The following is a 24,375-nucleotide window of genomic DNA, read 5'->3' as shown; positions in this document are numbered from 1 at the left end:
GCACTAAGACATAAATCAAGACTCCTTATGATACATCCCTCTTGATAGTACGGCATATATATATACTCAAGTCAAATTAAAATACAAATTCAACTACTTGAGCTTCTCTTCTTGCTTGTCATGCCACACTTAAATCAGTTTAGCTTCATTAGGGTAGCATCTTGCTATGTCTCTTCATTTGAGAATTTTAACCTTGAGCAAGTGACTTGACCATACACCACATATGAGTTGTCTTCATCTATGGCTCAAAAGTCACTCCATCTTTCCAAAGTTTGACACTATTCAATATGAACTCCTCCAAGGCTCTAGAATCTCCGGACATTGACCATTATCAGTTTCTTCACCCTAGCAAAGTCCTTCGGCGCAAAGATCACTTGCCCTTCACTTGCTTGATACCTCAAAACACCCCTCTCGGTCTCTTTCCTTTATCCTAGCCGCCTTTTTGAACTCCCATTGAATTGTGCTTTTAGAATGAAAACCATTGCTTCAAATATTCTTCATCACTAGCAAGCTCAACCAATTCGAGACCATACATATGCAACAAACCATGTCTCATCTCGTATGCTTTGCTTGCTTTCTTTGTATCAATATAACTCGAATTCTTCAATTTTATTTGACAACTTTGCTTTCATAAATAATTCCATAACAACTATATAAGTTTTTGAAATCTTAGAGCCAACATATCTCTCAAGAATCATTTGCTCAATGATATTTCTCATTTTGTTTGTAATACATCTCAATCGTGTCATATGAAATCACACACTTGATCTTTTCAACACATGAGCATCATATATAAATAACCTTGAAAAGAGTACTTTGATATTCGACAATCATAAAACCTGCTCACATGCTTGAACCAAATTATTAGTCATTTAATCATGTTGTCATACAATACACCAAAACCCACTAGGGGCCTAGATTTTCTTTCAACACAGATTTTCGATACTAGAGCGGACAACGGAGTAGGATTAAAAGAAATAAAAAAGTATTCTCACCCCAGTGTTGTACCTCTATCTGTAGAGATTGTGGTTGGCCTCTGCTCTACTAGTACACATCTCCCACTCCATGGAGATTCCTTTGCTCCTTGACCACGCTGAAATATAGTTTTAATATTTTATGCTACTTCTATAGATCACAATAGGTTTGTGCTAAAATTTCACCTTTTTTATGTGTTTTGCTATTTTTTGAATTAAATAAATTTCTAAAATAAAATTGAAAATTATTTGTAAGAACGAGTGGAGGCATCACCTGCTCCTAAAAATCATTTGTAGGAGCGGGTGGAGGCATCACTCGCCCCTACAAATTAATTTCAAATTTAATATAAAAAATAGCATACCCCATTGAGACAAGTGGTTGCATAGTGTGGTAGTAAGAAAGGTCGCGCGAGGCTTGAGGTAATATAAAAGAATAGCATACCATATTGAGACACAAGTGGCTGCGTACTGTGGTGGTAAGAAAGGTCGCGCGAGGCTTGAGGTAGGCGGTTCGAATTCCGATTTACGCAAGCATGTATATATTGTAAAAAAAATCCTATCTCGGTAGGATAGGGGCTTCTAGTGGTGGCCGGTTAGCAGGGATATTTTTTATTTTTATTTTGTTGTTTTCATATTTATTTCTAATTTTTTCATATTTCGAAAAATAGTTTGTAGGTGCCGGTCATAGGCTCACCCGCCTCTATAAATTAATTTGTAGAGGCGGGTTAGCTTATAATATGCCTCTAAAAATAATATTTTTTACTGCAAAAATAAAAAATAGGTATGTCACGTGCTTCTAAAAATATATTTTTATTTATTTCTACAAATGTTTTATGTAGCAGTGGATAGGGATTAGGCCGTGTTTAGTTCGGTAGGGTGTAAGCGCAAAAAAATTTTGTGTTTCGAATCTTCCCAATTTAAAACACTAAATGAAGTCTATTTACAAAACTTTTTGCACAGATGGGTTGTAAATCGCGAGACGAATCTAATGATGCTAATTAATTCATGATTAATCAATAATTAGCGGATGGTTACTGTAGCATCACTGTTGCAAAACATGGATTAAGTAGGCTCATTAGATTCGTCTCGCGATTTACAGCCCATCCATACAAAAAATTTTATAAATAGACTTCATTTAGTACTTCAAATTAATAAGATTACTTTTCACTTTAATGTGTTTACGATTTTTTTTAGGGGGTGGAACTAAACACAGACACAGGCTAGTAGGGGGAGGCAACGAGGCGCAACCACTTTCTTTCCTGATCGCCTGATTCCTTCCTGAACGTGGCGCGCGAGCAAGCAAAGTCTAGTAGTAGCTAGCTAGCCACAGGGTAGCAGCCGTAGCTTTGCAGGGAGCGAATCGCATGCGTGCGGCCCGATCGAGACGTGCATGCGTGCACGTGCCGCGGCACGTACTGCCGCGCACCTGCACGCACGATCTTTTCCCACTCACACACACCTGGCGGTGTACGGCGACGCAAGCACAAGCTACACGTACTCTAGAAGGAAGCCTACTACTAGGGCACGCAGTGAGAGGGAGCTGGCGGTGGCCTTTGCGCCGATCCGGAGAGCGAGATCCTCCTTGGCTGCCGCGTCGCGCCGAATCGAAGAACCATCCGATCCAATCCGTGCATGCACGAAGCATCCAATCCATCCGTCGTCAGGGGCGCGTCCATGCAGATGCAGGTGCGGATGCAGCCGCGCGCGCATGCATGCATCATGCATGGGTACGGTGGCCGGCCGGCGCCGGGCGTCTCGTGTGTCGTCACGTCGTGGCCGGCGGTGGCCGGCGCGCGCAGCATGGCCGGCCGGGAAGAAGCCACGCCGTCTTTTCTGCCTGCGCGGAAGCCGAAAGGCGGGACGCCGCCGTGCGTACGGCGAAGCGTGTGCATGGTGCAGGCAGCGGCGATGCGATGTGAGAGGAGGGAAAAGAGATGAAGGCTTTTGTCCAGAGTCCCAGGTGGTGCGCCGACGGGCGGCCAGACCCCGCCCATGGACGATCGCTCGTTTTGTCCCTGACAGCAAGAGGAAGGAAGTGGAAGTGCAATGCACAGTGGTACGTACGTACCATCGACGGTTGAACTTTCCGGACGGAAAATCCGGAAAACCGGACTTTTTTCCCGTTTCCGGATCGGTACGAAAACAGTTTTTCGGTCCGGAATTTGATATATTTCGATTCTAAATTCAAAACTATAAAAGTCAAACTTTAGTAAAAAAACGAAATTTCAGAACAGTAAAAACGGAATTGTAATCCCTATCAACCGACTAGTGCAGGAGTACTAGTACTGCTCATGCATGCATGCATGCTGCGGCCTGAGCCTTGGAGCTGGGCAGGAAGCTAAGCCAGCAGGGATCCATCCTAGCTAGTCGTAGCTAGCTATGGGCCTATATGGAGATCGCACAGCTGGGACGGCCTGACCTACTACGTACGTACCCTGTATGTGCTACTTGGGCCTATTCCTTCCAGGAGCACGTAGATGCATGCATGGCACGTACGGTACGGTGCTGCATGCACGCGATGCGTAGGATGATCGATCGGCGCACGGCAGCGTCGAGCTCTCAGATCATACGTACGCAGACGACAAAGGTACGTGCCGCTTGGGTATCTCAAAGCATGGAGCTACGCGTGTATCCATTACAACTGCAGCACACGGATGCATCTCGAGATCACATTATTGCGGCATCATGTATACGTACTCCTACGTACGGAGTATGTCTTTCTCTGCAAATTAAACAACATGCATGATTGGAGCATAATGAGGAACTTTTCATAATAAAGCTAGCTAGCCGGCCTTAAGCTATAGCTCGTAGCTCCAGATGATGATCTGAGCCCTATCTTGTACAAGTACGTACGGCTCATCAAGCAGGCAGGATCGGGCATTCGGGCTCGATCATATCGGTCTCAGTTATCATGCACACTCGGGCTGATACGGCATGCATGCAAGTGTTCATAACGCCATTCACGTACGGTCTGGAAAAGGAGATAGTTTCTATCCGAAAACACGATTTTGTACCCGAGTACCCCGGTAGAGGTTATCCGGACCGCAAGTCCTGTACCGAGATGTGTGTGTTTTTGTCTCATTTTCATGTATAACTCTGTATTCCTTTTTTTATTTGCACGTATCTGTCCAGCTGCAGAATAGGCATGCATAAAAGTGTTTTGGTCTATGTGCATGTCAGATGTTGTCAATGCTCTTTAGTCTTATCCCAACGGCAATGTTGCAGGGTGTAACATGACTACTTTACAGCCACACATTCATATTTCAAATGTTTTGATATTTAACCTTTTTTTCATTCGACTGTACGAGACATACCAGACATGAGTGAGTTATTTAAAGTATTGATATTTCAAATGGCTACCATATATATTTCCCAGCCGTTGAGTCTGAACACCTAATAAGTATTGTGTTACATATTCTCACATGTATTATGAAGAGAATCCTCTACAGAACCAATTCTTTTTTTAAATGTTTTAATTAATATTTAAATTATACTACTTTGTACAAGCATAAAATTCGTTACATATTCTCATTTGTGATATATATATATATACATCCTTGTATAGACAAACTCTTTAAGAATCAAGTTTATAATACTTCAATTAATATCTAAATTATTTACTATATGCATTCCTCTTATACAACCTCCTACCCAGTACACCCCAGTACCTCTTCATATAACCTTACTAATACTCAATACCTTCATACAACCTTGCTACCTAGTACACCCTAGTACCCCCTTCATACAACCTTGCTAATACATTCCTCTCACATTCCTCCTCCACTCCTCCAGGACCTCCATATGCTGAGAGAAGCACAATACACAAATCAGCATATGGCATACGGGTACATATTAGCATATAAACACCGAGAAAGAGTGAAGACATAAAAGGAGAGGAGGTTGCTCGTGGAAGTACCTATCGACTGCTGCTTGCGGAGGAAGTCGCGGATGTGGTACCGATGACCACTGCGGCACGCGCATACCGCCCAACGCTACCCCCAATTGCCGGTTGCCCCAGTGTACCTACTATAATCCAGAAATGTTTTTAAAACTCAAGTGTAAAGATAAATATAGAAGAAAGTCGGTACATGTGCACCACTTTATTTAAACATAAAGATTAGCTTGTACTAACACATGAATGCACAAATGAGATTGTATAAGAAGACAACAATAATGCAATTATTGTCAAAATAAGCTTGTTTCAAGTATTTTCTCTTGAATGATTAAGCAAAAACAAATAATGTGCATGTACCAATATGCACAAACATTGTGAGAATTAAAAATGGGATCTTCAGATCAAAACTCAACTACATTCTGACCAACCTAAGGACCAAAATATTGGTACAGTTGACGAACCTGAGCATGAAGATTGTAGCTGGCTTTCGATGGTGAGCGTAGCTAGCACCAGGACGTTGCGTAGGCTCAGCTTGAAGGGAAAGAAAGCGATAGTGTGGTCTCTGGCAAGGTGTCACAGCACCAGGCTGCTGGTTGTTATTCGGATAGCAAACCCTGGTAGTACTGCCTCATCCCTCATAGCACACCTGAGCAGCGATATAAACATTGAATTACTAAAAACAGCAATAAAAATTCATCTCAAATGAGCAGATTAACTAGTTAAACAACATCATGCCTTAATCATGGTACCACGTGAAGCAATGCGCACATGAAAGAGATGTTGAGTAGTTAGAGAAGTGCATTTAGGCATTATACGCAGGAAGAGATGTTGAATAGGAAGCAAAAAAACTGAATTAGCAGCTACACTTATGCAGCCAATTAACCAACCATAAATGAAGCGCACACCTTTCACCAAAGACGCTGATGGCAGTGGCAGCAGCAGTGCCCTAGCCACCACCACCAAATACCAACCGATAGTCCTATACATTCAGACAAATGGAAAGCACTTGAACAGGACTGAAAGCAAATGGAGAGCACCAACCGATGGCCAAGCAAATGGAGAGCACCTGAACAAGACTCTGAATAAGCATGTCAAACAGATTCAAAAAATCTTATGCCAGGTCCAAATTTTTTTATATGCCAAACATATTCATCTGAACTGATTCTCCCAAAAAAAAGAGGCCCATTCTACTACAACAATTAATAATCCACCATGTCTGAATTTTTTGGACTATGCCAAACAGCTTCATCTGAACTGAATTTAGGGACAACTAAAGCATGAACATATCGCAACCATATATATGACTGAATTGGTATGTGACGGAAGCATGTAATTTACTGAATTAACAACCATACCGAAGCATATATGTGACTGAATCTAGACAAAACCGAAGCACATAGCAGCACAATCAAGAATCCTTGGATCATATATTCAGAGTTTCAAGTACTGGTACAGGTAGTAAACTTGTAATAACTTCATGCTAGCAATACAATTGTAGCCTATATTTGCTAAATTGGATACCTAGGTACTGCATGGTAGTAATGAACAGCTACTTCATCCGTAGCATAAAATTGTTGTGAACCAATGGAACAGAATACTGCTGTGAATCTCAACTCACCAGAAAAAATGTTTCTCCTCTAAAATAGTTAAGGGGTGCATTTAGGCAATATACACAGCAAGAGATGTTGAATATGAAGCAAAAAACTGAATGAGCAGGTACACTTATGCAGCCAATTAACCAACCAAAACAGTAGGAACGGCAAGCACAAACATTATCCATAAATGAAGTGCATACCTGCTACCACCAAGTACCTGCCGGTTAGTCGTGTTCTCGATGCCGGTCGGTGCAGGCTACTCTTTCACCTTGGACAACCCGTAGCTCATATCAGCCTAAACAGGAACCGGATCAACAAGCAGTGCAAGAAATAATATACACAACAAATTAGTGACCTGCTATAAGAAATCAAATAAAGAAATTCCTCAGAGAGAGAGAGAGAGTGAGCGGACAACGACTCACCGTGGCTGGATGCGACGGTCATGAGGTCGCCATCGGAATGGGGCAAGCTCGCGCTTTGCCGTTGTGGCGGAGCTCGTAGCTTGTCAGCGGCCAAGTCCACCTGCGGATCGACGACACCACGAGCTCGTCGCTGAAGCAGCAGTAGCAGTAGCAGGCAGAAGCTGCTGCTCTCCATCTCCCTCTGATGCTGCTGATGCTGGTGGTGCTCCACCTGATGCTGGTGCTGCTATCGATCGCCGGATGGGTTAGGCTGCGGCGGCGCCGGAGGGTGGGTTTAGGTGGGTTTTGTCCTCATGCTGCTGGTACTGGTACTGGTATTGATGCTGGTAGGGGTATGGATACGGATAGGGGTTCATGGCATGGTGTGTGGCGGGAGGAGGAGGCGGCGGCGGTGTGCCGGCGCCGGCTGGGCCTGGGGGCTGTGGCTGTGGCGGAGGCTGGGCGGGCGCCAGGGAGCTGAGGAGGAGGTGGTCGGACGCGGTGGAGCTGGGCGGGGCCGAGATGAATGTAGGGTAGTAGCACAGCGCCGCGCAGCCGCATCCGCAGCAGCAGGCGAGCGGGGGGCGGCTCGTGGTGGCTGTGGCGAGGCATCCTCGCTCGATGCGGCGGGTTCGGCGGCTTGGTGGGATGGACGCATCGAGCGACTCCGGCCCGATGACGACATGGTCGACGGCGCCGAGGATGGCGAGAGAAGGTGGAGGTGGTGTCCCGCGCCGTAGCAGCGACGTATCCGTGTTGGATGAGGACGACGTCGGCCCGGCCGGTAGGCGGACGCGTCGGATGTGGCGGTGGAGCACGAGCAGCGAGCCCGGGGGCCGTCCGCGGCCGCCCGCGTTGGTCTCTACACCCGAGGCAGAGCGCCTCCTGGAGCGGGGGGTCCACCCGGCGTGGTTTTGCAGGGTGGGGTCCGCCCCCGCGGCGGCGAGCACAGAGGCCATGGAGGGGAGCTGGAGCCGGACCGCGAGCTGGAGTGCGGTGTCCCCGTCGGGGACGGCGCGTCGGCCGAGCACCGCGGCGACGGAGGACGCGAGGCGGGCCTCTCGGGTTGCGTCGGCAGCAGTGAGGCCACGGGACGGACGCCAGGGCCCGGTGTGCACGACATCGCTGCCGGCGCCGTCGAGGGCGCGCGCCGCATCCACATCCTCGACCTCGACGCCGCGCACAGTAGCCGCCTTAGCATCTTCGGCCGTTCCACTTTACGTCGCTCCTGCTCGCCTCCGCCGCTACCCACCAGCAAGTCCCCAACGGGAGCACCTCGACCGCTGCTCCGAGTGAGGCCGAGTCTGGAGCTTCACCAGGACAAGGCCGCCGGTGCACCACTTGTTTCGCAGGGGGCGCCGCCGCTGGCTGCTGCTGTGCCTCCCGCCCTCCCCACATCCTGGTCGACGGCCGTGGCTGCGCAGGATGAACGACCCTTGAACGGCAAGGCCACCATGGGTCCCCGTCCAGCACCGCCACCACCGAGAGGCTGCGGGCGCCGCGCCAGATCTGGTACCAGCCCATTGAGATCCGCACGCGTCACGCCTAGATCCGCATGGAATTGGTGCCGGCGTGTCGAAGGTCCGCGGGGTCGGAGACTGGCGACGTCGGTGGGACGCGCAGGCCCTAGTTGAGCCCCGCGTGGACGGCGTGCGCGAAGGGGAGGGCTGGGTCGTTGGGGCGGTACGAGAGGCGGAGCGCTGGGCCCGATGCGAAGGTGGTTGAGAGGTCGAAGAGAAGGTCCCGCGGGTCCCCGCTCGCCGCGAGGCCCGACTGGAACGGCAGCCCGAGCATGCCGCCTTGGCCCGTCGGCAGCTTCTGCTCCGCCGGCGCCGGGGCCGGCCTCCGCGCCTTTGTGGGTGCCGGCGGCCTGCGCGGGGGTGGCGAGCACCGGAACCACGCGTCGCTGCAGGCGTCCGGCTCCACCGCCGCTGCGTGCCACTAGGCGGAGTCCCCCGCCGCCGTGGCGCCGGAGTGCGGCAGTTGCGGCTCCTCTGGGGAGGACGAGGACGAGTAGTAGCTCCACTCCCCTAACACCGGCACGTGCCGCCGTCGCCGGATCCGGACTCGCCGGCCCTGGATCTGGGCCTCGCCGGTGCGGCCGGTGGAGAGGATGGAGTCCCCACCGACGAAGCTGTACCGTGAGGGAGAGGAGGTCCGCACGGATATCAACTTCATAAACCCGTACCCGCATGCTAAAATCCGCGCTCGCGCCCGCAACCCGCAACGGGTAGGAAACGATACCTGTACCCGTTATCCGCGGATACCCGCATATCCGCGGGCACATCCGCATACCCGCAAGTTTTAGAAAAGCAAGCACACAATCACATTTTAATAGCATGTAAATATTAATATGCACCTCTATATCTCAGCATTAATAAATTATAACCTATTAAGCAACACGTCAACACCATTTATTTGAGCAAACAAATAAATTTTAGCAAATAAATAAACTAGTCTCATACATAATACATCACAAGAGTCATTGTTTGCGGGTTTGCAGATTCGGGTATTAATTTTTCAAACCCGTTTAAAAATACCAGTTGGGTTTAGAGTTGTACCCGCGCCTGTGCCCGCGGGCTCAAACTCATGCCCGTATCCGCGCCCATCGGGTTTGGTATCCACGGGTACACGGATATTTCATACCCATTGCCATCTCTAGGAGGGGAGGGGATGGGCGACACGAGAGAGTTCAAATGATTTTGAAACACAGTAGAAGTAGAAGGTACCCGATAAAGGGGAGCGTCTGGTACAGAATCCGACAATTTATTAGGTGCATGTCTCATCGTATACAATACGTACCTACATCCGAACGTGTACACGATCTGACCCGATTCCACCTCTACCTAACACCTTCCTGAATCTAGCACAGATCTCAAAGTACATATTAAGAGTTCAGATAACCCCTACCAGGTACTCGGGTCCTAGAAATCTTCGTCGATTTCAAATCGACCACGGTCCATGGACCAGACGATGAGCAAATGAATGTGCATGCTGCAGCTATAGCTAGCAGCAGGCGTGCATACTCCCTCCGTATCTGAAAAGAAAGCCGTTTAGGACATGAGTACGCATACCAAGGAGTGATTAATTAGGGTAGAGTTTTCCCTGTTTACCCCTATTAAATAGGGTCGCGGGAACTCTTAGACCACAAGCAAGTCCGGCTTCAAACTGGTTGGCACAAGGAGCCTCAACGCAAGAGGTCGCGGGATCGACTCCTGGCGGGCTTGTTTTTTGCTGGGGGTCCGTTTTTTTGCTCTTTCGCTGGATGGTGTTCGTGCGTGCGTTGATTTTTTTTTGCTCGTTCGCTGTGCATGGCGCTCGCGCGCGCTGGGCGTCTTTTTTTTTTTGCTCGTTCGCTGCATGGCGTCTTTTTTTTTTGCTCGTTCGCTGCATGGCGGTCGTGCGCGCGCGCTGGGTATCGTTTTTTTTTTTGCTCGTTCGCGCGCTGGGCCTCGTGTTTTGTTCGTGCGTGCGCTGGGCAATGTTTTTTGCGCCGTTTTTTCCCGCGTAGCCGGCCGCTCGGATGCCTGCGCTATTTAACAGACCACCACCGAGACTTGAGCTTACCATCCAGCACGAACAACACATTCCAGTGCACACACATGGATCTCAACATTTCTTTAGAGGAACAAGAAAACAGCAATGGTAGATTTGATCTCAACATTCCCATACTGGAAGATGGTGAAGACGTCAATGGTAATCCATTCTCTTATTAGTTTCCTTTTTGCATTTGATTTGTTTTCGTTTCCTTTCTCATGTCATTGTTTTTCTATAGGATTTGGCGCCCCTGTAATGCAAGATGGTGAAGACGACCTTGTACTGGAGGACGCTGAAGACGCCCTCGACGTTAACGCCCCTGTGCTGGAAGATGGTGAAGACGCCCCTGTAGTGGAGGACGTTGAAGACGGCCTCGACCAGAACGTGTTTGATCTAAACCTTCCACTAGATGAGTTCGGCGCGGTGGATTTTGATTTCGTTCAAAACAATCTTGGTAAGTAAAACAAGCCGTGCATGCAAGTAACTTTAGTGCTGCAAGTAACTCAATGTCTTTTTTTTCATTTTGCAAGTAATAATAACGTGCTGCATGTAACAAGCCGTGCAAGTATCTGTAGTGCTGCAAGTAACTTTAGTGTTTTTTGTTCATGTAGAACAAGCCGTGCAAGCTCCAGTTCAAGCAAACCGAAGAAATCTAGACATGTCAGATGAGCTTAGAAAGCAAGTTTACCAAGCTTTATTAGCTAGAAGCAAGAATGGGCATCTAGGCAAGAAAGATACAAGAATTGTTGCCGAGCATTTTGGGGTACACATTCAGGTCGTCCAACGTTTGTGGAAGAGAGGTAAAACACAACTTGCAAATTTCATTCCGGTTGAGGTTAGCAGTAGAAAGAAGGGTAGATGTGGTCGTAAGGCAATCCCTGTTAATTTGGAAGCATTGCGCAACATTCCTCTCAAGGATAGAATGACAATAGAAGATGTGTGTAGCCAACTTGACATGAGTAAATGGAAGATTCAAAGGTTACTGAAAAAAGGATTTATTAGGCGCCATTCTAGTAGCATAAAGCCATACCTCACTGATGCTAACAAAAAGGCTCGGTTGAAGTGGTGTGTTGATATGATTGACAAGGACATCCTTGATGACCCAAGATTTAGGGATTTGTTTGACATTGTGTTCATTGATGAAAAATGGTTTTACCTCTCTAAAAAATCAGAGAATTATTACTTGCTACCCGAAGAAGATGAACCCCATCGCACTTGTAAGAACAAAAATTACATCCCTAGGATCATGTTCTTGTGTGTTTGTACTCGGCCAAGGTTTAGGGATGGAGAGTGTATTTTTGATGGCAAGATTGGTTGTTTTCCACTAGTTACTTATGAACCGGCTCAAAGAGGTAATGAGAGAACCGGTCGTGTTCGTGGAGACTTGATGGTAAAGCCTATAGCTTCGATCACAAGAGATGTGATGAGGGACTTCATGATCAACAAAGTTTTACCGGCAATTCGAGCCAAATGGCCAAGAGAGGATGTGGGCAAACCAATCTACATTCAACAAGATAATGCACCTTCCCATATAAAATTGGATGATCCAATTTTTTGTGAGGCTGCAAAGCAAAATGGCTTTGACATTCGCCTAATTTGTCAACCACCTAATTCTCCGGATTTTAACATTCTTGATTTGGGATTTTTTCGAGCTATTCAAGCCATTCAATACAAGAAAAATGCAAAAACAGTTGAAGCTCTAATTCCAGTAGTACAAGAGGTAAATTCATCAATTCTCTTCATTTTAACATTCTTGATTTCAGGTTTATACTCACTGAATTTTGTCAACACATGTAGGCATTCATGGAGTACTGTCCACACAAGGCAAACAGAATATTTGTAACCCTCCAAACTGTATTGATGGAAGTCATGAAGATTAAAGGATGCAACAAGTACAAAATTCCTCACATGCAAAAGGAAAGATTAGAGAGAGAACAAAGACTTCCCTTGCAGATTTCTTGTGAGCCATCGTTGCTAGCTGAAGCCATAGGTAGTCTAGATGCATGAAACAAATAGAACTCGATTAGTACTAGATGATAAGCAATGGTTGAACAAGAACTCGATGAGCAATGTAATCTTACTGTTTTCATCTTGCTGTTTTTACTTTCTCCTACTTGTTGTTCATGTTCCTCCACGACTGCTCAGCTTCCTCCATCTCGCGCTTCACGGCCAGCGCAGCAGTGCAGTCGAACTCGTCGCGGCGAAGCGGAGACGACAGCCAGTAATCCATGTGGACGAGGCCGCAACGCACGCATGGATATAACAACGAGTGCGCACGATTCCATGACTCGCGGTCTTCATGAACAAGATGGCAGCGAGGACATAGGAAAGCGCCCGGCGGCAAGGAGTCCGGCACCGTCGTCTCCGAGGCCGGCGGCAAGGAGTCCAGCGCGAGGAGCTCCTCCGACTCAGGCGCGTCGTCGAGCTCCAGCGCGTTGAGCTCCGACTCCGGCGTGAACTCCATGGCCGGCTTGCCGGTGCTCTTCCCCTTGGCCGCGGCGGCTGCCTCGTCGGAGGAGGACGAGTAGCTCGCGAGCAGCTCCGGCGCGACGAGCAGCTCCTCCGAGTCCGGCGAGACCAGCTCCTGCGTCTCTTGCGTCGACGCCGCCATGCATGAACTCCTTGGAGATCGAGTAGCAGGTTGGCTCGTGTTGTGAGTTGTGACCGGCTCGAGGGGGGGGGGGGCGTTTTGAATGGGAGCAGATGGGAAACGCTGCGGACGCGCACGCGCGGCGGATGGACGGGAACCGAGGCGAGGACGGGAAATGCGGACGACTGCAGTTAAGGAAGGGCATTGGCGTCCAAAATCACGCATGCGTGGGTAAAACGTCGTTCTTTTCGCAATCGTGGCAACGGCTAGAACGGCGTTCTTTTCAGATACGGAGGGAGTATGATACAGCCTCTCGCAGTGGTCGTCTCGATCAACGTCTGCAAAGCGGAGTCAACTCTGTGGGATTACTGGAGGATTAGGCAGTGGCCACGGGGATTATGCCGGTGCCCTCTTTTATTTCGCACCATGCACGGCCGACGATTTCTCTACTGGGTCCGGCGGCGCGCTTGCGCTCGTCAAAGACGATGAGAATGAGAACGCGTGCGTTCCTTTCTTCAAAGAAAGAAGTTTTTTTTATTCCCGCCATTACAATTTTGCGACTTTAAAAGAATGCCATTACTATTTACGTTATTGGAAACTTGCCATTATAATTCTTCATTTCTTTGAATCGTGCCATTTTATACGTTTTTGATGTCCTTGAACCCACTCGCAGACATGCGTATTTTCGTATGACCCAAAATACCCCTACTGCTTCTCTCCTTTCTACTCACTGACGTGTGGGATCCACACACCAGCTTCTCCTTCAACCTCCTTCCTCCTCTCCACCACGCACTGCCTCACGGAGCTCCATCCTCGCCTCCAACCGCGGCACGCCTCATGGAGCTCGACGTCGGGCCCCTCGTCACGGCCGGGACGGCGATGTAGCTCGCCGCCGCCTCCAGCCTGCTCCGCGTCGACCAGAGGGCGCGGACCGCGAGCTCGCGGCCGCCGTGCGCAAGGTGCTCGCCATGGCCATCGCGCTCAGAGAGGCCGCCGCGCACGTCCTGCTGGATCGTACGGGCCCATCGGCGCGCTCATCGTCCTCCAGCTCCTCTTCGCCGCCGTCGTCCTCCGCCTGGATCTGGCGAGGGAGCGGGGGGGCGGCGGTGCTGGGATCCGGCCGCCAGGATCCGTCGGCGTTGCAGAGAGGCCGACCGCCGCCACAGCTCCTAGTCCCGACCGCCGCCGCCGCAGCTTGCCCCGCCCGCCGCCACCCGCAACGCAGGGGAGACGGTGGGGCTGCGGGAGGAGGGGAGGGCGCGGCGGGGGAGGGGGCCCTCCCGGCGGGGAGCAGGCCGACGGCGGCAGGTGGAGCGGAGGTGGGCAGCGCGTGGTGGAGAGGAGGTTGAAGAAGAAGCTGACGTGTGGGCCCCACACGTCAGTGAGTGGAAGGGAGAGAAGCAGTAGGGGTATTTTGGGCCATAAGAAAATACGTAGGTCTACGAGTGGGTCTAAGGACATAAAAAACATATAAAATATTACGGTTCAAAGAAGTGAAGAATTGTAATGAGAAGTTTCCAATAACATGAATAGTAATAACATTCTTCAAAAGTCGCAACATTGTAATAGAGGAATAAAAAAACCCAAGAAAGAAATGACGTCGAGCACATCCGAGCCCCCGGCACCGGAGGCCGGAGCCGACCAGGATAAGGGACCTTCTTGCGCTGCTAGGTCAGCTCGATCGCCATCCTCCTGCAGCTGCAGCTTCGCCCGACCCATCGCTTTCCCTGCAGAGAATTTCTCGCCTTCAATCTTGTCACTTGTTTGAATGCCTCACTTGGATCTACGGACAAGAACGCAAGCGGCGACGGGTACATTTGGAGTGCTTTTTTTTTTTAATCTTCGCTGCCTTTTTTCTGTCTGAAGATAACGGTGATGACGGTTAAGCGGACGTAGTATGATCAGGGTCGTAAGCTCGAATTCCTGAACCCAGAGAGCACGACACTAGCATATAATTGCGCTACATGCCTACACGATCCTGTCCGATCTCGTTGCTTTGTGCATTTTCCACTCTTTAAGCTCAATCCTGCGTCCTGAAAAGGCGCTCTTAAGCCTTACCTGCCGCGGTTAAGTGGCCTCGGCTACGAGCATTCAGTATACTGAACGAGGCTGCAGGTGCCGCTTTTGGAGCTAGTGAGCTAGCCCCAGCGTCGTGCTGCTCGAGAGAGCTGAATCCAGCAACCCAAGTACTACGAGCGGCCGCTTTTGGGGCGTGCGACGCGACGCCTCCCTGGCGTCCGACCCAACCCATCCAGAGGAACTTTCTGATCCACTGCCAGGGACACTTGCTTTCAGTTCCAGCCCCAAAAAACTCGCGAGCACAAACGACCCCGCTAGATTTGCGTCGCCACGCGCCGCACTCGAGGAGAAAAAACGCCCTCGCGCACCGCACCCGACCGAAACCCACTCCCGCGTTCGCCGCCCCACCAAATCCGTCGCCCCGCACAGGTCACAGCCCCACTCGCTTGCTACCCGCCCGTCGTCTCGCGTCAACGAAACAACCGCCGGGGTGTGGGGTGGCGTCTCGCGCGAGACGACCAAATCCTCGGCTCGGGACCTGACCGACCTGCCACGCCGCGCCTCCTTTTCTCCGTCCCAGCCGGCACGGCACGAGGCTGCACCCGGCCCCGCGCCGTTATATACGCCAGCTGAGCGACCCGGGTCCTCCCGCCCGCCTCGGCCTCACCCCCGATAGGCGGCCACTACTAGTACCAAACAAAACGGCCGTGCCTCCCGCGCTCCGCATGATCCAGCTGCCCGCCGCGCGCGAGCTGTGAACTGCGATTGCGACGCCTCCTGCCCGCGATCGGCCATGTGCACCCCCGCCACGGGCCGCGGCCGCGTGCGGCTCAACGTCGGCGGGCGGGTGTTCGAGACGACGGCGGCCACGATCGCCGCCGCCGGGCGGGACACCATGCTCGGGGCCATGCTGGACGCCTCCTGGAACGCCGGCCGCGACGGCGGGGGCGGGCCGGCCGAGTACTTCATCGACCGCGACCCGGCCTGCTTCGCGGTGCTGCTGGACCTGCTCCGCACGGGCGGGCTGCACGTGCCCCCGGGCGTCCCGGAGGCGGCGCTCTACCGCGAGGCGCTCTACTACGGCCTCCTCGACCGCGTCCGCGCCGCGCGCCTCGGGGAGCTGGACGGCGACCGCCTGCGCCTGGCCGCGTCCGTCCCGGGCCGCGCGCCGGGGGACGGCACCGCCGTCCGGGCGGCCCCCGACGGCGGGTGCTGCGTCGCTCACGGCGGCGCCGTGCGCGTGTACAACTGGGCGCTGGAGGAGCGCCGCCCCGTGCACTACCCGGGCCACGCGCCGGTCAACGACGCGGCGTACCTGGACGCGGCCACGCTCCTCGTCGCCGCGCGGGAGCGGCCCGGCCGGCGCGACGACGGCGGCGTGGCGGCCTTCTCCGCGCTCACGGGCGAGCCGCGCCACCGCTTCCGCGTGGCCCACGACCGCCAGCCCAGGTCCTTCACCGCCGGCGCGCTGGCCCTCGGCGCGGGGTGCGACGTCTTCGCCAGCTGCAAGGGCCGGTTCAACGAGTACGGGGTCGGCGTCTGGGACTGGAACACCGGCGAGCAGGCCGACTTCTTCTACGAGCCGCCCGGCTGCGCGCTGGGCGACGCCGACAGGCTCCAGTGGCTCGACGCCACCAGAACGCTCATGGTGGCGACCATGTTCCCGCGGGCCGACTCCTCCTCCATCAGCCTGCTGGACATCCGGGACAAGAGCGTCGTCTGGTCGTGGTCCGACGCCGGCACGCCGGCGTCGCTCGAGGACAAGCACGCCGTCCACGCCGTCGCGATGGAGGACGGGAGGTCGGTGTGCGTGATCAACCAGTACGACGACCTCGGGTTCCTCGACCTCCGGAAAAACGCCGCCGGCGTGCGCTGGAGATCGCGGAGCAAGCTGGCGACGAGCGGGAAGACCAAGGCGTGCGTCGAGGAAACCTGCTACCCGAAGCTCGCCGCGCACAGCGGCCAGCTGTTCGCGTCGACGGGCGACACCATCTCGGTGTTCAACGGCGCCGACCACGTGCTGACGTCGACGCTGCGGTGCAGCAACGGCGGCGCCATCTGCGCCATCTCCATCGGCGGCGACCGCCTCTTCGCCCTGCACAGCGAGGAGAACGTGTTCGACGTCTGGGAGACGCCGCCGCCGGCGATCATCTGACTGCCCAACGATTAGTCTTTTTACCCTTGCATCACTAGAAAGGTAATTACTGACACAGGTTCCGACAGAAAACACACGCTCTCTGTAACTTGCTCGTCATTAGGAGTTGCGATAACGCTCGTGTTTTGTTTGTACTAGAATCAAATATGAATGGATATCATATCAGTGGGGCACTGTCATTCTCGACAAGACAAGCACCTTTCTTTTGCTCTCTGTTCCTTCTGATGTTCATGATCACCCAGCAAAGATCGCTGCTGCTGATCCCGAACACATCAGCAGGAAATCATGGGCTGCGTTCTGTCGAGATCATTGTCTACCAGATGTTTCCGGGGTTTCAGTTTGTGAAGATACTAGCGCGAAAGACCTCTTCTACACTGATTAGGAGGCCCCATGAGGCCATAATCACACACTACTTTATTAAACATGATGAGCCTAACACTCAACATGTTTTGCTCAAAAGGAAAAAAAGAACATAGGAATTGGCTCCCCCAAATGCCTTTGTCCACCTCTGCAAGGAAAGAAACAAAAAGGAGAGAAGCAGTTGATCATGTTCAGACATCTCCCCTTTGCTCTGCATTGTCAGTGTAGTATTTATCTACTCGTCGGCCTGACGGTGTCACCCTCTTTTGTACTTTGTCAAGAACTAAAGCCTTTCCCTAAACAAGCTGGACTATGACTATCCCAACGTGAGCAACAAATCAGCCAGGCATACACAACTGCACCTCTCGTGTTTATGCTTTTGATGCGACCTTAACCGTCTTTCGAAAAGCAGAGGCACAGACACACACCCTTGTTCCCTTAACCGTTAAGCAGCAACCCCAGGACCTGGAGTCCAGGAGTCGAGCTCGAGCTCGAGCTCGCCACTACTGAACTCCACCAGTGTTCAGCTGCAACTGCGATCCTGCAGCAGCTGGCCACTCTCTGGCCTCTGCAGCAGCCGGCGGGTGAGTACTTGGCTTCAGGTTTGGTACGTCACCGCCCCTCCGAGGCAACTCCTGGGAGCATGCTTTCGCTTGAAACGTAAGGCACCGGCCGCCACCGCGCGGGCGCTTGGGGGAAGGGAAAACCTCCCTTTCGTCGCACCAACTGAGGTGAAGGAATCACCCCGTCCTGACACACCGGCCTCGCAGGATCGGGTATGTGACGGAAACATCAAATTAAAACTCTAAATTAAACATAATGGTCGTCATTTGAACACATCAGACACATTCGCTTAATTGTTTAATTTGACAGTTCTTTCTCAACCCACGACCCGATCGAAACAACAGCGGTAGTCCCACACGAAGGTGGATGCAGATGGAACAAGCATGGCATAATACTTAAAAATACATACACCATACGATCATGAAACATTAAGTTTTACAAACCGAGTTCAAATATACATAGGAGAGTATAATTTACAAAACTTTACAACATATGTAACCGAAGTTCGATTTAAAGAGAAACCTACAGCTACACTAGTCTTTACCAGTTCTAATTTTTCAGGACCGGTCGGACCGGTTCACCCAACCGGTCAAACCGGTCGCCACTACCCTGGTGCCTCCACCGGTCAGACTGGTCCCACGGACCGGTCAGACCGGTCTGCGCAAAACAGAGGGGTTGCACACTCTGCCATCAAGTGTGCAACCCGACTACTTCCTAGCCTAGGGGTCTCGCTCCACCACCTCTCACCCCTCTGCATCCCGGCGGATGAACTTGACACAGCAGGGGCAGAAGTCAACATATGGATGTCCTGAAATAATTGTGGCAACAAACCCTGAGTATACTAATACTCAGTAAGGATTACCCGACTATGAGTATACATAGCTCATTATCTAGACTTGCACGGCTTTCTGGCTAGTGGTTTGTTTTGCAGAAAAACATCTATAGGTGGATCCTTACTTTCAATATTTTAGCCATATATTTTATATAGATAGACTATCAACTAATGTTTGCATATCTAAAGCAATCATGGTGGAGCATTCAATAATAATTCAAGTAATATCCATCATATATTACCAATATCCTAATTCATTCCTACGAGGCGACAAAGAGATCAAGGTCTTCATATCCGCGAGACACGGCGAATCGATCCGATTTAACCTTGCAAGGTGGACCTAACCAACACGGCACACATAAGCCCCGTCGGACCACACGCACTAACCATTCCCCTCCTCGCTGTTGGTATTTCTTAACTCTCACAGAGGAATCCGCAAGCGCACAGGAAATACCGTTGTAGCACTTTACCCGGGAGTATTCCGGGTATCGTATTTTCCACGAGGAACGGGCGTGTAACTGTCTTCTAACTAGTTTACCCCGAAGAAGATAAGAGATAGAGAGACCTTAGGATAGTGTGGTTCTGATCTAAGGATGGGTTCAAGGGAAGATACACTAATGTTTCCACTCGCTCACTTCAGGCACCGGTTTGACCTTGGTCTGCCAAGGAATCCGGTATCGCTCTATGTCGTACCCAGGCCGGGGGGGGGGGGGGGAGTGCACTAACCACACAGACTGTCTCCGTAGCGGGCGGACATGGCTGTCACCACCTGCCGTCTACCCCACAATACCAGCTGAGTACAAGACAAACAAATGTAATCTAAGGCCCAGACACCACGCCTATGCCTTCGACTACTACTCTAGAGTTGTACAGGGTTATCCCGTCTTTATCAGGGACCCTCTTCTAGAGTATCCGCTACTAGAACGGACGATGAACCCGCGAACGAATGAGAACAAAAGAATAACTTAACTAGAACTCACCGAATAGAAGAACCCAGATATGTACTCCAAATGTACCGTATCCGTAGAGGTACAAAGCCGAAGAGACGCCGACAAGTCCGGCTCTTCTCCGAACTCGTTCCTCACACACTCCCTAGGCTAAGGATACAAAGGTGGAGCCTCTCTACTCTACTCCTTCACATGAGAAATGGTGTGTGATGAATGAATGAATGATTAATGAGAGGGGGGGAGGAGAGAGGCCCTTTATATAGTGGTGGAGGTGTCTTGGGGGAGTGGAGATCCTAGGAATATTCCCCCTTGATCCTTTTCTAGTATGGAAACCTTATCTCCCCGGGATAAGGATGAGTAGGGCCTACTCCACGTTGGGCTGCACCTGGACAAACGCTTGTCCAGGTTTGGCCGAACCTGGGGGTCGGCTGACCCCCAGGTGAAGGTTCCTCGGCTCTACCTCCTCTGGTAAGCTGACATGTGGGCCCTGAGCCTTATCCTCAGGTGCATCTTGCGTGGTGTGCCCGTTTCCTCTGATTTGTGGGCCCTCCTTGTAAGTGACATTTCTAGGTAGCAGTATTTTGTGCATTTCATCATGTGTTCGCCTGTGTTTTCCCTGTTTTGCAGATGTGGGTGCCTGCAGATGACAATTCACCAAAACTCGTGGAATTGATTAGTTACAAGCCCTATATCTAAGTTTGGTGATTATTTATCCTGAAAAGCTGCATGAGTTGACGGTTAATTTTAGCACTTAAGGACCGTCAACAACACCCCCACACTTAACACCCCACACTTAGCCCTTTGCTTGTCCTCGAGTAAAGTTTGAAGGACTAAGGTGGATGCCACTCCTTGAATATAACCTGCATACAAGTTATTCCAAGCTTCTTCCAATCCTTGTGAAACTTTTTGTGTGGCTACCATGCTTTCTTGGGTAATTGAAAAATGGAATGAAGCAGACTTCAGGTTCCTGGCTCTTTCTGCTTAGAAACTTGGGTTTTTATTTTTATTTTGAAAACAAAAACATAGTCTTGTTCCTCAAATTATTCTCTCGAATCACTCTTTCTTTTTTTTTGGTCCTCACCAAGGCAAAGTTACTGCCTTCTTTCCTCCTATCATCTAATCAGGCTTATGTGGAGCTCAGGGTAGGGGTAAGAGGCATGCTTGCTTTGCTTGTATTGTTAAGTCAAAGGCAAGATCCAAGTAGAAACGAGTCATACAACCTGATCAAGAGGTGCAAGTGTGTGGAATATTTTTGGTGGATAGAGGATGAACTCCTTTGGATGATCTATCTCTCTCCTTGTATTATTTTTTTCTTGGACACATGCTATTTTTTTCTTCTCTTCTCTTTTTTTTTGACATGTCTTGTGGACATGTGGCATATCTTCTTTGGGTATGCATCTTTTCTCCCCTTTTTTTGTCATGCCTTTTGGGCATGTGGCATACCTTCTTTGGGCATGCATCTTTTATTTCTTTTTGTATAGCCCATATCCTTGATGGTATCGTTGGAGAGAGAGACATGGTAGAACTTGGAGTTTTCTTTTGTGAGTGAATGTAAATGATTGCTATCTTCCAGTGGTAGAAGTATAGCATGTGAGTGGACGTGTACGTGATCTTGATCATGAGAGTATGACAAGTCTCTAACAAGGGTCGAAGAATTTGACAAAACTCAAAGCAAAGTCAAAATGCATATGAGGGTTTGATCATGAAAATCTAACTTTGGCCTTGGTAGGAATTTGTAAATTGAGGAGACAAGCCATTGTGCTTTTTTTTATTTTTAAAAAGAAATCCCAAGTAGTTTGCAAGGAAGAGCATGGTTCCATTCATCCAATTATATCACATTCGTCAATTACTTAGATAGCATGGGTTCCCTATGATAATGATTGTTCACAAGAACCAGAGAGAATGCAAGGAATAAAGAGTATGCATGTTTATTCATGAAAGCGCATGGAGTGCAAGGCCCTTCTTTGCATTGTGATTTGGAGTTTGAAATTTTAGATCAGAATTTATTTGAATAGGGAGGTGTGAGAGCAAACCAGCGTGATGGATGAAGAAGGGCTGTACAGGCCTCCTTAGGAGTTCGGCGGGCCTCGGGGGCCTGGCCGACCCTTTAGTTGGCCTGCTAGGTCTTGTCTTGGGCATGTTGCTTGGAGCTGGTCTGACGGTGTCGTGCATCACGTTGGGGGAGAGATCTCAAGTGAATTTGCTCATTGTGCTTTTGAGAGATCTCCCCCACACTTATTCTTGTATCTGCTTTTATTCAACACAATAAAGGTGGAAACAAGCAAGGACTCTGCCGGTTGTAAACACCGGGGAGTCTAAACTTTTATTGAAAAAGCCTAAATTTCTTTTATTTTGCTTTTTAGTTATATTCTATTTTTTTATTTTATTGCTTCTATGGGTTTTTTTTCATGGCAAGCTAGGTGTGACGGGTAACTTGGCAGGGTGGAAGCATGACAGGGGGACACACGAGTTGTGGAATTACTTACATGATAGAACTCGCTAAGCATGAACAATAATGCAACAGCTAAGCTTGGTGAAGCAAAGTTTTGCATTTTATTCTGCTTAGTTCCTTGTGCATATGTCCTCCATGGAACCAAGGAGCATTGCATGAGTGTTGGTTTGTTGCACGTTGTTCGAAGGTTGTTTTCTTTTATTCCCTGTAAAAGATTAGTGGACAACAAATACTCGAGGCATGTTTAAAGAATTTTGAAGGGATTTTATTTTTGCCATGAGATTAGTTGTTCACATCCATGCTTAAGGAAGATCAAATTTTAAAGATTCAAATGCCATGGATCCCGAATTGGTTGCCATTATTTTATTTCATCATTTTTTTTTCAAGAGAGAGAGAGAGATACTTTTTTCAAAGGGTATTTATTGCTGTTCACCAATTTTTTTTATTTTTTAGAAAAACTTAAACAAGGCTGGGATAAAACTGCATGAACGTAAAGGAGCATTTTGGCAGAATACTCAAAGTGCACCTTGAGAGGTGATTTGTACCTCCTTTGTACGTTGTGCATTTTTTTTCTTTTGATGTACATCTCGAGCCTTGATTTACCTCTAGTATGAATTTAGCTTCAGGACTTCCCTATCTGTTTGAAGTCTTCCCTGCAGGGGTTAGTCCGCAAAATATATACATCCAATGCCTATGAAAGTATTAACTCTGATGGATCATTAATCAAATTTGACATGAAGTCGCATTTGATCAAAGATCCCAAGCACTAGGCTAAAACCAGAGCACACCAAAAAAACAGGCAAAGGTTGGACGTATTTGTAAAGTCAAGCTATGTTCAAAAGGAGATAAATATGAGTGAAGGGTTGATGAACATTGACTAACCTTGGCACATACCTGAGTATACTTACCGGCAGCATATATGGATGGATGTCTTGGAGTTGCTGCAGCAGCGTCATGGTCGCATATGGTTGTCGACGACTCCTCCTTCTGATGCAAGCTAAAATGGAGGAGGGCTCCATGCTGACACAGGTGAACAAGAAGACCAAGTTGCACACTCGGCTGGTGTGTAGAAGCCATGGACCAAGGTGGCATGATCCGTTGGCACAATGCTTTGGGATTGGAGGTGTAAAGTACATCTCCTTACATGCATATAAGCATGTGCCAAAAGGGGTGGAGTAGCAAAGCCCCGGATCGTAAGAGGAGCATTCCTCTTCTTTGCGTGCGTTGGGGCTGCTAGCGACTTTATGCAAAGTTGGCAGTGGATGGGAGTTATGGCAAGACTTTGCAAGCATGCGAGAGCAAGGTTGGGTGGAGTAGGCGGTGAAATGTTTTTCTGCTGAAGTGTAATGCCACAGCTTGAAGGTGTGCACACAAGACAACCTTTGATGTGTGTAGAGCTAGCTAGCTCACTCTCACTCCCTTCCTTTCTCACTCTCCTTTTTTTATATACCCTTTTTATCTCTCTTTCTTTTTCTCTTATTTTTTCTTCACTCACTCTTTTTTGTTTTGTTTTCCTTCATCTTTGTCATCTCTCTTTTTTTTCATTTTCTTTAGAAGAGTAGGCTAATACCAACCTTGGTAGGGATGGATCTTATTTCAGGGTGATTACCAATCTCCCCCACACTTGCATTTTTGTGTCATACGACACTAAATCAAGTGTGCAGTGTTTGTGCCTCCTTCATAGTGTGCTCCATCGCAGGTGTACCAAAGTGTTGATGTAGCCCCCATGTTTCCGGTCATCGTATGTCCCCTGTTCTTCTCAATCTTAACCTGCATTGGTTAGGGCCAAGAATACCCGAAGGTGCATACTAAACTGAAAACATGTTCATGCTTATTATAAAGGAGGATTTTTTTTTGGTAATCCGGGCTGTCTCCCGGCAGCTCTTCGTTTAAAGTCACGAGCTTGACCAAGGGGGCTTCTTCCTGCAGCTATCAACTGGTGATGTAACCCCTACCTTCACCACCATCCGTCGATTTTGCTTAAGCTGCAAGGTTAGTGCGATAGTGCAACCACGAAATTTACAATGTTTATGATAAACAAAGGCATCTACAAC

The 24,375-nt window shown here is 49.6% G+C and overlaps 4 protein-coding genes and 1 long non-coding RNA gene across 6 annotated transcripts; 2 read left to right on the top strand and 3 right to left on the bottom strand.

The window, feature by feature from the left end:
* Nucleotides 1–4,672: 4,672 nt before the first annotated feature.
* Nucleotides 4,673–6,765, bottom strand: LOC120654148. Of its 2 annotated transcripts, XR_005667004.1 has the most exons (4): nucleotides 6,665–6,765; nucleotides 5,331–5,515; nucleotides 4,891–5,000; nucleotides 4,673–4,778 (listed from the first exon to the last, which is right to left on the bottom strand). It is a non-coding gene; the product is annotated as an uncharacterized LOC120654148 (long non-coding RNA). The 2 variants fall into 2 exon arrangements; XR_005667003.1 differs by lacking the exon at nucleotides 6,665–6,765 and having other exon boundaries at nucleotides 5,331–5,765.
* Nucleotides 6,766–7,131: 366 nt separating this feature from the next.
* Nucleotides 7,132–8,389, bottom strand: LOC120653620 (WAS/WASL-interacting protein family member 2-like). Its single transcript, XM_039931324.1, has 2 exons — nucleotides 8,141–8,389; nucleotides 7,132–8,034 (listed from the first exon to the last, which is right to left on the bottom strand). The coding sequence occupies exons 1-2, from the start codon at nucleotides 8,387–8,389 to the stop codon at nucleotides 7,132–7,134; spliced, it is 1,152 nt and encodes a 383-aa protein (XP_039787258.1).
* Nucleotides 8,390–10,713: 2,324 nt separating this feature from the next.
* On the top strand, nucleotides 10,714–12,491 carry LOC120656420. Its single transcript, XM_039934497.1, has 3 exons — nucleotides 10,714–10,856; nucleotides 11,014–12,122; nucleotides 12,200–12,491. The coding sequence occupies exons 2-3, from the start codon at nucleotides 11,061–11,063 to the stop codon at nucleotides 12,407–12,409; spliced, it is 1,272 nt and encodes a 423-aa protein (XP_039790431.1). The 5' UTR covers nucleotides 10,714–10,856; nucleotides 11,014–11,060; the 3' UTR covers nucleotides 12,410–12,491.
* On the bottom strand, nucleotides 12,237–13,142 carry LOC120656421. The gene is made up of 2 exons (XM_039934498.1): nucleotides 12,484–13,142; nucleotides 12,237–12,397 (listed from the first exon to the last, which is right to left on the bottom strand). The coding sequence occupies exon 1, from the start codon at nucleotides 13,011–13,013 to the stop codon at nucleotides 12,513–12,515; it is 501 nt and encodes a 166-aa protein (XP_039790432.1). The 5' UTR covers nucleotides 13,014–13,142; the 3' UTR covers nucleotides 12,237–12,397; nucleotides 12,484–12,512.
* Nucleotides 13,143–15,673: 2,531 nt separating this feature from the next.
* On the top strand, nucleotides 15,674–17,360 carry LOC120656419 (BTB/POZ domain-containing protein At2g24240-like). Its single transcript, XM_039934496.1, has one exon. The coding sequence runs from the start codon at nucleotides 15,805–15,807 to the stop codon at nucleotides 17,164–17,166; it is 1,362 nt and encodes a 453-aa protein (XP_039790430.1). The 5' UTR covers nucleotides 15,674–15,804; the 3' UTR covers nucleotides 17,167–17,360.
* The last annotated feature ends 7,015 nt before the right edge of the window (nucleotides 17,361–24,375 follow it).

This window comes from Panicum virgatum, chromosome 1N (genome assembly GCF_016808335.1).
Source record: "Panicum virgatum strain AP13 chromosome 1N, P.virgatum_v5, whole genome shotgun sequence".
Lineage (NCBI taxonomy): Eukaryota > Viridiplantae > Streptophyta > Magnoliopsida > Poales > Poaceae > Panicum > Panicum virgatum.
Note: the sequence above shows the minus strand (reverse complement) of the source record. Positions and strands in the feature narration are given on the sequence as shown.

Excerpts from the sequence above, each read along its gene's own strand:
- LOC120656421 (XM_039934498.1), bottom strand. The coding sequence starts at position 13,013 with ATGGCGGCGTCGACGCAAGAGACGCAGGAGCTGGTCTCGCCGGACTCG.
- LOC120656420 (XM_039934497.1), top strand. The coding sequence starts at position 11,061 with ATGTCAGATGAGCTTAGAAAGCAAGTTTACCAAGCTTTATTAGCTAGA. Across the intron at positions 12,123-12,199 it reads TAATTCCAGTAGTACAAGAG|GCATTCATGGAGTACTGTCC; the intron begins GTAAATTCATCA and ends CAACACATGTAG.
- LOC120653620 (XM_039931324.1), bottom strand. The coding sequence starts at position 8,389 with ATGGGCTGGTACCAGATCTGGCGCGGCGCCCGCAGCCTCTCGGTGGTG. Across the intron at positions 8,035-8,140 it reads CACTCGGAGCAGCGGTCGAG|GTCGAGGATGTGGATGCGGC; the intron begins GTGCTCCCGTTG and ends CGCGGCGTCGAG.
- LOC120656419 (XM_039934496.1), top strand. The coding sequence starts at position 15,805 with ATGTGCACCCCCGCCACGGGCCGCGGCCGCGTGCGGCTCAACGTCGGC.